This window comes from Hypanus sabinus, chromosome 12 (genome assembly GCF_030144855.1).
Source record: "Hypanus sabinus isolate sHypSab1 chromosome 12, sHypSab1.hap1, whole genome shotgun sequence".
In the NCBI taxonomy this organism is placed as follows: domain Eukaryota; kingdom Metazoa; phylum Chordata; class Chondrichthyes; order Myliobatiformes; family Dasyatidae; genus Hypanus; species Hypanus sabinus.
In genome coordinates, this window is record NC_082717.1 from 107462630 (window position 1) to 107476958 (window position 14329).

At 41.9% G+C, this 14329-nt stretch overlaps 1 protein-coding gene across 4 annotated transcripts in view; it reads right to left on the bottom strand.

Moving 5' to 3' along the window:
• The window catches only part of ccdc28a (coiled-coil domain containing 28A), a 48891-nt gene that overhangs the window by 16425 nt on the left and 18137 nt on the right, over positions 1–14329 (bottom strand). For all 4 annotated transcript variants that reach the window (XR_009515231.1, XM_059986700.1, XM_059986699.1 and 1 more), the window contains exon 3: positions 3055–3218. Coding sequence is in view for 3 of the 4 variants with exons in the window: in XM_059986700.1 (XP_059842683.1) it covers positions 3055–3218 (164 nt within the window). In the remaining variant the exon portion in view is untranslated. The remainder of the gene's footprint in view (positions 1–3054; positions 3219–14329) is intronic.

Below are 14329 nucleotides of genomic sequence, written 5' to 3' on the forward strand. Positions count from 1 at the left end.
AGGGGCATTTATGAAAGGTATGTGGATGATACAAATATGTTGGAGGGAAGGGTTAGACCAGGGGTGGGCAAACTTTTTGACTTGTGGGTCACAAAGGGTTCTAAAATTTGACAGGGGGGCCGGACCAGGAGCAGATTGATGGAGTGTTTTGGTAATACACCTCATAAGAGAAAATAAAATATCATGGGATATGTAGAAAACATGTGCTTTAATTTCAATTGAAAATGAACAAATGCATTACAACAAAATATCTGTCTTTGAAGTCCCATGGTATTTAGCTATTTATTGAAATGACTTTTAAAACACTGAAAATTAAATGAAATACAGCTTTTTTAATAGTAACAGTTATTATTTTAAAGCACTGAAAAATCTGTTAACCTTCAAGATATTATCATCATCATCACTCTTCTCCTGACTGTCTTTATTTCAAAAACAGTAGGAGATGCAGGTCTACTTGTCCTGCTCCTTCTTATTCAATTGTCCCCTGTGCCAAAACTCAACAACGACCAGCACAAAGACAGAACAGTGACAGCGCGCCAGTATGCGGAGCGCGTTATTTGATCTGGAGCGCATTTTTTATTTTGAGAACGTACGTGCACCTGCACACTACTCATGTCCATCACTTAACAGAAATGACATGTAACATGTAAGGCTTATTGAAAAAAATATTTTCAAATGCATTTTTTACATAACACAACGAAGAAACTTATTTTTAATTTCAGTGGGAACAGTTTTGTTGGTCTCTCTTTTTAGCCAGCGCATCAAAGTCTGGATTTAGTTTTGTTGTGGCGATTCTCAGGATGGATCTGAGGTGTTGGTCAGTTAACTTGGATCTGTGGCTGGCTTTGTTGATGTCATTACACTGAACGCCTGTTCACACAAATAGGTCGAGCCGAACAAAGAGTAAAGCGCAAATGTGGAGTAATACGCTGCACCTCAACAAAGGTCAATGTGTAGTGGTGTGCTACATGCAGCGCTAAAATTACGACACGGAGTCGGTAACTGCAGTCGAAGAAAAAAAACTTTATTCGAAATCCCCAGCCTCACTTTTAAGCCTCCCTCAACCTGCCCCCCATGGCACAGAGGCTCCAAAGCTCTGTGCTCGCAAATCCCCACAGGCTATCTCCCTTAGCCGGAACACTGGCTAATTGTGAGCCGGTTCGGATGTGCCAGGAAATGGGTCGCCACAAATGTTTCTTGAGTGCGTCATCTATTGGGAAAACGCCAGAATTGCGGGGAAAAAAACGTTAACAAGGTTTATTAATATAATTTCATCAAGTTCTGCGGGCCGGATTAAAAAGCTTAACGGGCCGCATATGGCCCGCGGGCCGTAGTTTGCCCATGCCTGGGTTAGACTGATCTTGGAGTAGGTTAAAAGGTCGGTAAAAAATTGTGCATCAAAGGGCTTGTACTGTGCCACAAGACACTGTTCCATAGGACACTGCAGAAATGCATCACGATCCACTCTCACTACTACTCTCCATTTCACCATCCATTCTGCAAGTTGCACAGTAACCACAGATGCTGTAACCATTGCCATCAATTGTGCAGTATCTTTTGTGAAGTTCACATTGAATTTACCAACTTACAAGAATGTTGCCAGGACTCGAGGGCTGAGTAATTGGGTAAGTTTGGACAGGCTGGGGCTTTATTCGTTGGAGTGCAATGCTAGCCTGCCCAACTGAGAGGGTGGACAGGCTGCAACTTTGAGACTGAGAGGCTGGACAGGCTGGGACTTCGAGTCTGAGAGATGATGTTACAGAGGTCTATAAACTCATGAGGGGCTTAAATAGGATGAATGCATAGTTCTTTTCCTTAGGAAAAAGGAATCAATAACTGGAGGGCACAGGTTTAAGGTGCGAGCAGAAAGAGTTTAAAGGGACCTGAGGAGCAACTTCTTCACGCAGAGAGTGCTGTGTATATGGAATGAGCTGCTAGAGAAAGTGGTTGAGATGGGTACAATAATAGCATTTAAACAATATTTGGTCAAGTACATAGATAGGAAAGGCATGGGCCAAATGCAGTTAAATGGGAGTAGCTTGGTCAACATGAACTGGTTGGAATGTAAGGCCTACTTCCATGCTGTATGATGCTGTAACTTTATCATAGGTGAGCACCTCAGTCAGCATAGACACGTTGGACCAAAGGGCCTGTTTCCCAGCTGTTTAACTCCACAATTAACAGTCACAGCATGGTGGAGTTATCATAGTGCCTCAGATTGAGCCAAAGAGTAATGGGAAACCCATGAATGGGAGCTCTGTAAAGGAGGGCATTGTACGCACATTAACATGTGACTTAATTCTATCTTGTATAGATGAAAACTGGACATTTGTCTGGCAGCAGAAGCCCAGGGGCCACATAGACTCATTGAGGGTAACAGCGCAGATACAGGCCCTCTGACCCACCCAGTCTGTGATGCACTATTAATCTGCATAGTCTCCTCCACTGGCACCTGAACTGTAGCCCTTCCTACCCTTCACATCCAGGTACATATCCAAATGTCCCTTTCATGTTGAAATTGAACCTGCATCCACCACTCCCACTAGCAGCTTGTTCCACCCTCCAAGTGAAAAAGCTTCCCCTTAACTGTTTCACCCATCACCTTTAACCCATGACCTCTAGTTCTAGCCTCAATGGAAAAGCCTGCTTGCATTTACCTGATCTATAGCCCTCATAATTTTGTATACCTCTATCAAATCTCCCCTCATTCTCCTACACTTCAAGGAATTAAGTTCTAACCTATTCAACCTTTAGCTATAACTCAGGTCCTCAAGTCCTGGCAACATATTTGTAAATTTTCCCTGTACTCTTCAATCTCAATTATATCTTTACTAAGTCAATATTACCATGAAGAGAAGAGTGAGTGAGGTGTACTACAACACATGTCAAACGGGGATGGTGATTTACATTGGGTTCAGATGTTAGTTGGAGGAAAGAACAGCAAAGTAACTCAACCCCATGTCGTTTTGTGCCACCAGCTTTGGAGCTAAGGCAGTAAGACCCAGGCCGTACTTTGGACAAGAACCTTCTAACCAGACAGAACGGGCCTTTTACCAAACGCTTGAAGCTTTCCAGAGTGGAAGTCATTCAGGAGGCTGAGCAGTCCTCTCTCCATCTCTTTCACATCAGATACATCGGTGAGGAAGGAATGCTGGATGGGGGCCGACTGGGTGCTCTTTCCAGCTGAAGTCTGTGGTTTAGGCTTCTCTATAACAACCCTAAGGTTACAGAAGAAAAAGAAGTGAGAGTCAGGGTGGTTTAAAGCAGAAAACTAGGGTCTACACAATTTGTGTTCTTCAGGGCACCTGCTCCACACTGCGGGGTCCTTCTTTGTGACCTGATCTTCTCCCTTTGAGTTTTGAGAGTGCAATAATTCTGAGTTCAATCTAAAGCTATCAGGTACTACACATCTTGAACGCCAAGGAAAATTAATAACTTCTCCAGAAACCAAAATAAATCTTGACTGATTTCTTCATTACTTTATAACAGTGTACCCTGGGAAATGGGCTAATAAATGACAGATGGAAGTTGACGCAGACAAGTGTGAAGTGTTGCACTTTGGTAGGACAAACACCGTGAGTAGTGGGGCACTGAAAAGTGTGGTAGAACAAAGGGACCTGGGAATACGGATCCATAATTCATTGAAAGTGGCACCACTTTACTATTCATTTATTGTTATTGCAATTATAAGTTTATTAGTTCTTTGAAGGTGACTTTGAAGGTGGATAAGGTTATAAAGAAAGCATTTGGCACACTGGCCTTGATAATCAAAATACTGAGTACAGGAGTTGGGATATTATGTTGAAGTTGTATAAGATGTTGGAGAGGCCAAATTTGGAGTATTACATACAGCTCTACTCACCAACCTACAGGAAAGATATCAATAAAATTGTATGGAGAAGACTTGCCTGGTGGTGCTGGGACTTTAGGTCCTGAGTTATAGAGAAAGGTTGAACAGATTAGATCTTTATTCCCCGGAGTGCAGTCAAATGAAGGGAGATTTGATTAAGCTATACAAAATTATGGGGAGTATAAATAGGAAAAATGCAGTCTTCTTCCACTGAGGTTAGGTGAGACTAGACTAGAGGTCATGGGTTAAAGGTTAAAGGTAAAATATTTAAATGAAACATGAAGGGAAACTTCTTCACTCAGGGTGGTGCAAGTGTGGAACGATCTGGAAGTGTAAGTAGTGGATGTATGTCTGATTACAACACTTAAGTTTGGATAGATACATGGATAGGAGGGGATGAAACTAGGCAGAATAACTGGCATTGACTAGATGGGCTGAAGGGCCTGTTTCTGTGCTGTCTTGTTCTATGAATCTATAAACATTTCTAAATGTGACAAAGTGAATACAGAAAATATAAACACACAAGTATCATTAACTTGAGGAATAAGTGATGAAAAAAATCAATCTAAAATATCAAATACTCTGCTGATGGTGTCGTCTCTCGAAGTCTGGACAAAAATCAGTTTGAACCTTATAGCAATTCACAACAAATAAGTGTACTGTTGAAAGAAAGAATCAAAATTTGCAACAAACATACATGCATATAACTATTTTTGAAATATGAATTCTTGTTTACTGAAGGTGCAGGGATAATTCTGACAGAACCTGGACACAATAAACTGTTGAGGCTACCGATGTCCCTGCTTGGTTTCTCTCCACATTGGGACAGTGAGGTAAAGTTAACCGTAGCATCCTCACCTGGTTCTTTACAATGTTGGACTTGGAACCTCTCTGATCTGTACCATCTCAATAGCACATCAGATTTATTTACTCAGTACGCAACAGTAATGCGATCTTTGTTTAATGCATTCAAAAGTTCCATAAAACTTGGTAAACATTAATGAATCCTTAATGATATATCCTTTCTTATCAGTTGCAATGTTTAAGTCATGTTGACTGAGACCGAGTGGAAGCTCACCAAGTCATTTCTGCCGGCTTTTGTTCAGCCACTTGGCTGAGTTACAGACAGAGGTATGAAAATCGTTGCTTGCCCCTTATTAAATCAAAATAGATTAATATTACTTCCAATACACAAATGTAAAGGAGAACAAAATTAATTGTTACTCTGGATCCATTGCAACACAAAAAATACATAATAAGATAAAGAACACAATAATAAAAAACACAATAAATAAATAACATATGCATAGATTGATCGTATGTCCATAAAGTGAAGCTAGACACAGCAGTATCTATACATAAGGAAATGATAAAGTAGTGGTGGTGTGGTGGTGAGAGAGTGGAGGTATTGATCAGTCTTTTGCTAGAAGAAAGTAACTGGTTTTGAGTCTGGTAGTCCCGGTATGGATGCTATTCCTGATGGGAGTGGGACAAATAGTCCATGAGCAGGTGGGTAGGATCATTCATGATGGTACTGGCACCTTTCTGTGTATATGTTCTTGATGGCAGGTAGGCTGGTGCTGGTGACGTGTTGGGCAGTTTTGACGACCCATTGTGGAGCCTCCCTGTCGGCCCCAATGCATTTTCCATACCCTGCAGTGAGGCAGCCTGTCAGGATGCTCTCTACCTCACATCTGTAGAATGATGTGCGTAGTCCAACTCTCTTCAGGCTCCTCAGATTCAAATTAGCTTACTGTCATATACATAAAGGTAAAACGAAATTCCTTGTTCACAGAATAAACAGTATAGTGGTAATAATACAATAAGTACAACTACAGCTACAAAACAACAGAATGATGCAAAGAACATAGAACACTGCAGCACAGTAAGGCCTTTGAAAATCATTAACCTACTGAAATCAATCGAACTCTTCCTTCCCATATAGCCCTCCATTTTACTATCATCCACATTCCTATCTAAGAGTTTCTTAAATATCTCTATAATATCTGCCTCTACTGTATCCCTAGCAGTGCGTTCCATGCAGTCAGTACTCTGTAAAAAAAAAACCCTACCTCTAACATCACGCACTACACTTTCCTCCAATTACCTTAAAACATTGTCTGCTTGTATTAGCCATATCCACCCTGGCTGTCCACTGGATCTATGCCATTTATCATCTTGTTCACCTCTATCAAGTCACCTCTCATCCTCCTTCATGCCAGAGTGAAAAGTCCTAGCTCGCTCGGTTTACTTTCATAAGACATGCTCCATAATCCAGGCAGCATCCTGGTAAATCTCCTCTGCATCCTGCACACTCTAAACAGAAGTGTAATCTGAGGTAGTGCAAAAAGAACTGACAATAAAGGGGTAGAATTAAGGGTTCAAAAATGTGACAGGAAGGGTAAGTGAAAGGGGGAATTGGCTAATTCTCTTACTATTGCTGTCAAAAACAGAAGACTGCAATAGTAGTGATCTCTAAAATGGCAAATTAATTCACAGATTAATACAGACCAAGGGTGTCAGCGCAGTAAATTGATGCACTAAACACTATGCTACCGTGTAACCCCAAAGTGCCTCCACTCTGTACAGTGACCCCTTTTGCATGACAAAGCTCCACGCAAAAGCCAATGGTTGAGTTCAGAAATACACAGCAATTTTATTAAAATATTGGCTTATGGCTACACACAGATAACTTGATCTTGTGTGACATCTGACCATATCATTCTAAGCAACAGAAAAGTCTTCCCTCCTGTTTAACTTCAGGTAGCCATTGAGGACTTCTCAACCTTCTGGATTCAGCACTGAATTTAATAACCACTGTTCACATTCAGGCAAAAAGTGCTGGCAAATTTTCTGCCACAGTTGGAAGAAATTTGGTGTGGGCCCCCATATCCTAAGAACTTTCTACAGGGGCACAGTTGAGAGCATCCTGACTAGCTGCATCACTACCTGGTATGGGAACTTAACTTCCCTCAATCGCAGGACTTTGTAGAGAGTGGTGCCAAAATGACAATCCTATTCCTTTCCTAGATGCTGCCAGCCTGGCCTGCTGAGTTCCTCCGGCGTTTTGTGTGTGTTACTTGTATTTCCAGCATCTGCAGTTTTTCTCTTGTTTGTAGCTTTTCATATTAATTACATCTTTGAGATAATTTGGCTTACTAGTGAAACCTCTTGCACTATAGTATGTGGAATTTATACATGAAAGGAAATAGATTGATGATGGGTCACAAACCCAAATAGCAATTGTTTCCCTGTATAAACTGAGTTCTCGCAGTATGTTTTTTTATTCCAAATTCCAGTATCTGAAATCACTAAGCTATTTTTGATATCTAAAGCCTCACTTCTTGAATTGAATTGATTTTTATATCCTTTGAATATCCTTCATATACATGAGGAGTAGAAATCTTTGTTAAATCTCCACCTAAATGTGCAATGTGCAATTTTTAGTAGTTTTTACTAAATACTATGTACAACAGGACAGTCAATATAACATAGAAATACAGTTGTGTCAGCATGAGTTAAGTCTGATGGCCTGGTGGAAGAAGATGTCCTGGAGCCTGTTGGTCCTGGCCTTTATGCTGCGGTATCGCTTCCCAGATGGTAGCGGCTGGAACAGTTTGTGGTTGGGGTGACTCGGGTCCCCAATATTCCTTTGAGCCCTTTTTACACACCGATCTCTGGAGATGAGCTAACCCCTATTGACATCAATGGATCTGGGGTTGAGAGCGTAAACAGCTTCAAGTTCCTCGGCATCCATATCACCAAGGACTTCACGTGGTCTGTACACACCAGTGGTGTAGTAAAAAAGGCGTTAACAGTGAGTCTTTCACCTCAGATGGTTGAGGAAGTTTGGAATGGGTCCCCAAATCCTAAGACATTTCTACAGGGACACAATTAAGAGCATCCTGAGTGGCTGCATCACTGCCTGGTATGGGAACTGTATCTCCCTTCATCTCAGGACTTTGCAGAGTGGTGCGGACAGCCCAGAACATCTATAGTTGTGAACTTTCCATGATTCAGGACATTAGGTTCAAGAAACTAGGTACAGTTAGAGCTCTAGAAAATTACAAGGGTGCTAGGGAGCAGCTCAAGAATGAAATTAGGAGAGCTGGAAGGGGCCATGAGAAGGCCTTGGTGAGTAGGTTTAAGGAAAACCCCAAGTCTTTCTACAAGTATGTGAAGAGCAAGAGGATAAGCCATGTGAGAATAGGACTAATCAAGAGCAACAGTGGAAACATGGAGCGGGAAGGAGTAGCGGAGGTGCTTAATAAATACTTTCTTTCAGTGTTCACCAATGAAATGGACCTTGGCAATTGTGGGGATGATTTACAGCAGGCTGAAACGCTTGAGCGTATAGACATCAAGAAAGAAGATGTGCTGGAGCTTTTGAAAGGTATTAAGTTAGATAAGTCACAGGACCAGACGAGATATACCCTAGGCTACTTTGGGAGTGAGTGATGAGATTGCTGAGCCTCTGGCGATGATCTTTGCATCATCAATAGGGATGGGAGAAGTATCAGAGGATCAGAAGGTTACAAATGTTGTTCCCTTGTCCAAGAAATGGAGTAGAGATAACCCAGGAAATTATAGACCAGTGAGTCTTACTTCAGTGGTGGGCAAGTTGTTGAAGATCCTGAGAGGCAGGATTTATGAGCATTTGGAGAGGCATAGTATGATTAGAATAGTCAGCATGGCTTTGTCAAGGGCAGGTCATGTCTTACGAGCCTGATTGAATTCTTTGAGGATACAACAAAACACATTGATGAAGGTAGAGCAGTGGATGTAGTGTATATGGATTTCAGTAAGGCATTTGATAAGGTTCCCCATGCAAGGCTCATTCAGAAAGTAAGAAGGCATGGGATCCATAGCGACCTTGCTTTGTGGATCCAGAATTGGCTTGCCCACAGAAGGCAAAGAGTGATTGCAGATGGTTCATATTCTGCATGGAGAATGGTGACCAGAGGTGTTCCGCAGGGATCTGTTCTGGGACCCTTCCTCTTTGTGATTTTTATAAATGACCTGGATGAGGAAGTAGGAGCTTGTTTGTAAGTCTGCTGATGACACAAAGGTTAGGGGTGTTGTGCATAGTCTGGAGGGTTGTTAAAGGTTACAGCATGACATCAATAGGATGCAGAACTGGGCTAAGAAGTAGCAGATTGAATTCAACCTAAATAAATATTAAGTGGTTCACTTCGGTAGGTAAAATTTGAAGACAGAATTTAATATTAATGGTAAGACCCTTGGCAGTGTGGAGGATCAGCGAGATCTTGGGGTCCATGTCCACAGGATACTCAAAGCTGCTGCTAAGTGTTGTTAAGTGCTGGCCTTCATCAACTGTGGGACTGAGTTCAAGAGCAGTGAGGTAATGTTAAAGCTATACAAGATAGTATCCAACTTGGAGTACTGTGCTCAGTTCTGGTCACTTCACTACAGGAAGGATGTGGATACTATAAACAGAGTGCAGAAGAGATTTACGAGGATGTTGCCTGGATTGGAGAGCATGCCTCATGAGAATAGGTTGAGTGAACTTGGCCATTTCTCCTTGGAGTAATGGAGGATGACCTGATAGAGGTGTACAAGATATTGAGAGGCATTGATCGTGTGGATAGCCAGAGGGTTTTGCCCAGGGGTTAAATGGCTAACACAAGGGGGCATAGTTTTAAGTTGCTTGTAAGTATGTACAGGGAGGATGTCAGAGATAAGTTTTTCACACAGAGAGTAGTGGATGTGTGAAATGCATTGCCAGCGATGGTGGTAGAGGTGGATGCAATAGGGTCATTTAAGCAACTCTTCTATAGGTAAATGGAGCTTAGAAAAATAAGAGGGCTATGAAGTAGGGAAATTCTAGGCAGTTTCTAGAGTAGGTTTCATGGTCGGCACAGCATTATCGGCCAAAGGCCCTGTAATGTGCTGTAGATTGTTCAAAAAAAAAGGTTGGCACAACATTGTGACTGAAGGGCCTTTACTGTGCTGTACAGTTCTATGTTCACAAGCCCAACAAATAATTAACAATTCACTTAAGTAAAATGAGTTTTCCAGATGTAACCAATGCTTAAAAGGACCTGCTCATCTGATTGCAATAACAAAATGGGAGTGTGTTTTTTTCATGAAACTAATAATTATTAAATATATTGTGACCTTTTATGTTTGCCCAAAAGCAAAAGGATTAACAGTTCAAACAAATCAAACACAACGCCCATTTTTTTTTGAACCAGCACCTTTAGTAAACAGGTTTAATGACATCACCACTGGGAGAAAAGAACCTTAACCTACCATAAGAGAGGAGACTGGCTGATTGGAGCCATTAATTCAGTTCACCGGCATTCGGAATAAATCCCTCCCTTCCATATTCAAATGATCCAATCAGTGTTGGTGCTCACATTTTGACTGCAATAAATGCGATACACATCTCAAACTGAACTGTCTCTCTCCTCTACCACCAGGCACACACAGATTCTCAACACAAAATACATTTTAAAACTTTACTCCTTCATTTGACACTTTAATATATGTTTTAAAATCTATTAGAGTTGAAACATTGAATACAATTAGAATGTGGCTAATGTAAATACATTCACTGAATGAGAATCAGAATGGGTTTATTATCAGTGACATGTTGTGAAATTTGTTGTTTGTGGCAGTAGTACAGTGCAAAAGAGAGCAAAATCGTGAGGTAGTGTTCATAGGTTCATGAAATCCGATGGCAGAAGGGAAAAAGTCGTTCCAAAAGCATTCAGTGTGTGTCTTCAGGCCCCTGCATCTCCTCTCTGATGGTTGTAATGATACATAGGCATATCCTGGATGGTGAGTGTCCTTAATGATGGATGTCGCCTTGTTAAGGCATTGACTTTTGAAGATGTCCTTGATGCTGGGGAAGATAGTGCCCATGATGGATTTGGCTGAGATTATAACTCTCTGCAGCATTTTCAGATCCTGTGCATTCGTACTTTCATACCAGACAACGTAGAAAAGTACAAAGTCAATTTATTATCAAAGTACATATACAGACCTGAGATCCATTTACTTGTGGGCATTCACAGTAAGTATCAGAAACACAACAGAATCAAAAAAAATCTGCTCCCAATAGGACAAACAAACAACATGCAAAAAAAACCAACTAACTATGCATAAACTATGAATAAAAGATATAGTAGGGAGGAGGGAAGAAGGAGGAGGGAAGAAGGGGGAGGGAGGAAGGAAGGGGGAGGGAGGGGTGAGGGAGGGGGAGGGAGGAAGGGAAAGAGGGAGGAAGAAGAGGAGATGATGATAAATATCAAGAACATGAGATGAAGAGTCCTTGAAAGTGAGTTCATAGGTGTAGGAACAGTTAAGTGATGGGGTAAGAGAATTTGAGTGAAGTTATCCCCTTTGGTTCAAGAGCCTGATGGTCAAGGGGGTAATAACTGTTCTTGAACCTAGTGATGTTGGTCCTGAGGCTCCTGTACCTTCTTCCTGATGGCAGCAGCGAGAAGAGAACATGGCTTGAATGGTAGGGGTCCTTGATAATGGATGCTGCTTTTCTGTGACAACTCTAACCTTTAGGGAATCCTGAAGAAAGATTCCCAAGTCCCTTTGCACCTCGTTTTTGTAAAATAGTCCACCCCTTCATTTTTTCTACCCAAATGTATGACTATACACTTCGCGACACTGTATTCCAACTGCCACTTCTTTGCCTGTTCTCTTAATCTATCTAAATCCTTCTAGAGTCTCTCTACTTCCTCAAAACTATTTGCTCCTTCACCTATCTTCATATCTTCTGCAAACTTTGCAACAAAGCCATCAATTCCATCATCCAAATCATTGACATATAACGTAAAAAGAAACAGTCCCAATACAGACCCCTGAGGAACACCACTAGTCACTGGCAGCCAGCCAGAAAAGGCTCCCTTTAGTCCCAATCTTTGCCTCCTGCCATTCAGCCACTGCTTTATCCATGCTGGAATCTTTCCTGTCATGGGCTCGTAGCTAATGTCAAACAGACTCTAGATGAACTGAACGATATAAATCAACAGGCATATAACAGCACACCCTGATTCCTTTCCCATCATTTTGGCCGATTTTAACCAGGCCAGCTTGATAAAGTCACTAAATAATTATTAACAACAAATCACCTGCAGTACCAGAGGAAATAACTGTTACACCAAGTTCAAGAGCGCTTACTGTGCTGTCCCAAGGTAAGTCTGATCACCTGGCTGTACTTCTACTCCGAGTATAGGCAGAGACCGAAGACTGCAGCACCAGTAGCAAGGACCAAGAAGGTATGGGACAGGAAGGCACAGGAGCACTTAAGGACTACTTTGAAGCACTGGACTGGACTGTGTTCGGGGAGTCATCTTTGAGTCTGGATGAGTACGCCACAGTTGATACTGACTTCATTAATACCTGTGTGGATGAGTGTGTGCCTACGAAAACTTACTATACATCCCACACTAACAGCCAGATGAATGAATGGCAGCGATGCTTCACTATCAGATGAGCTCAATGCCTCTTATGCTCACTTTGAAAAGGAGAATATAAGTACAGCTGTGAGGAACTCTGCAGCATCCGATGACCCTGTGATCTCTGTCTCAGAAGCTGACAGCAGGCTTTTTTTCCCCCAAGACGGTGAATACTCTCAAGGCAGCAAGGCCCGATGGAGTACCTGGTATGTCTCTGAAAACCTGTGCCATCCAACTGGTGGGAGTATCCAAAGACATTTTCAATCATTCACTGCTACATTCAGAAGTTCCCACCTGCTTCAAAAGGACAACAATTATACCAGTGCTCAAGAAAAGTAGTGTGAGCTGCCTCAACGACTATCGTCCAGAAGCACTCATATCTACGGTGATATAGTGCTTTGAGAGCTTGGTCATGGCTAGAATCTACACCCATCTCAGGAAGGATCTGGACCCACTACATTTTGCCTATTGTACATTAGGTCTACAGCAGCCACAATCCCGATGGCTCCATGCAGCCTTGGATCACCTGGACAACGCAAACACCTATGTCAAGATATTGTTTATCAACTATAGCTCAGCATTTAACACCATCATTCCAGCAATTGTGATCGAAAAGCTACAGAACCTGGGTCTCTGAACCTCCTTCTGCAACTGGATCCTCGGTTTCTGTGTGGATTTGAAATAACATCTCCACCTCACTGACAATTAACACTGGCACTGCGCAGGGATGTGTGCTTAACCCACTGCTCAACTCTTTCTCATAACTGTGTGGCTAGGCATAGCTCAAACAGCATCTACAAATTTGCTGATGCTACAACCATTGTTGGCAGAATTTCAGATGGGCAAAAGGGCATACCAGACATACCAGTCAGACATACCAGTTAGACATATCAGTCAGTTGATCGGTGTCACAGCAACAGCCTTGCACTTAACATCAGCAAGACCAAAGAACTGACTGTGTACTTCAAGAAGCATAGACAGAAAGATCACAAACCAATCCACATAGAAGGATCAGAAGTGGGAAGAGTAAGCAATTTTAGGTTCCTGGATGTCAATATCTCTGACGACTTAACCTGGATGCAACATTTTGATGCAGCTATAAAGAAGGCAAGGCAGCGGCTATATTTCATTAGGAGTTTGAGGAGATTTGGCTTGTTAATTAAAACACTTGAAAACTTTTACAAATACACTGTGGAGACCATTCTGACTGGCTGCATCAGCATCTGTTATGGGGGGGGGGGGGGAGTGGTTATAGCTCGAAATAAGTTGCAGAAAATTGTAAAATTTGTCAGCTCTATCATGGATACCAGCTTCCACAGTATCCAAGACATCTTCAAGGAGCGGTGCCTCAGTGGCATCCATCATTAAGGATCCCCACCACCCAGGACATGCCCTCTTCACACTGTTACCATTGGGAAGGAGATACAAAAGCCTGAAGGCACACACTCAGTGATTCAGGAACAGCTTCTTCCCTTCGGCAATTTGACATTGAACCCATGACCATATCTCACTACTTATCATTTCTGATATTTTTGCACTACTTATTTTAACCACTTAATATAACTCAGATTTTCCTCTCTATTTATCAAGTACTAAAGTTAACAAATTTCACGACATTTGCCAGTGATATTAAATCTGATTCTAACCCTGAAGTGATAACCATCTCTTTTGTCTTGTTGACATTAAGGAAGAGGTTATTTGTCCGGCACCAGGCCTCGAGCTCTAGCAGCCTATGCCAGAAATTACAGAGGATAAGGGGGCAGGAGAGTGAGTTTACAAAGCTGAAAAATGTAAAGGTAGATAAGTCATCTGGGCCAGATGGGTTACAAAAGAGGAAGCTGAAGAGATCAAGGAGGCATTAGTAATGATTTTTCAAGAATAAATAGATTCTGGCATGGTTTCGGAGGACTAGAAATTGCAAATGTCACTCCACTCTAAGAAGGGAGGAAGTAGAAGGAAGGAAATCCTGATGAAGGGTTTCCGCCCGAAGCGTTGACTGCTCGTTTCAACGGATGCTGCCCGACCTGCTGAGTTGCTCCAG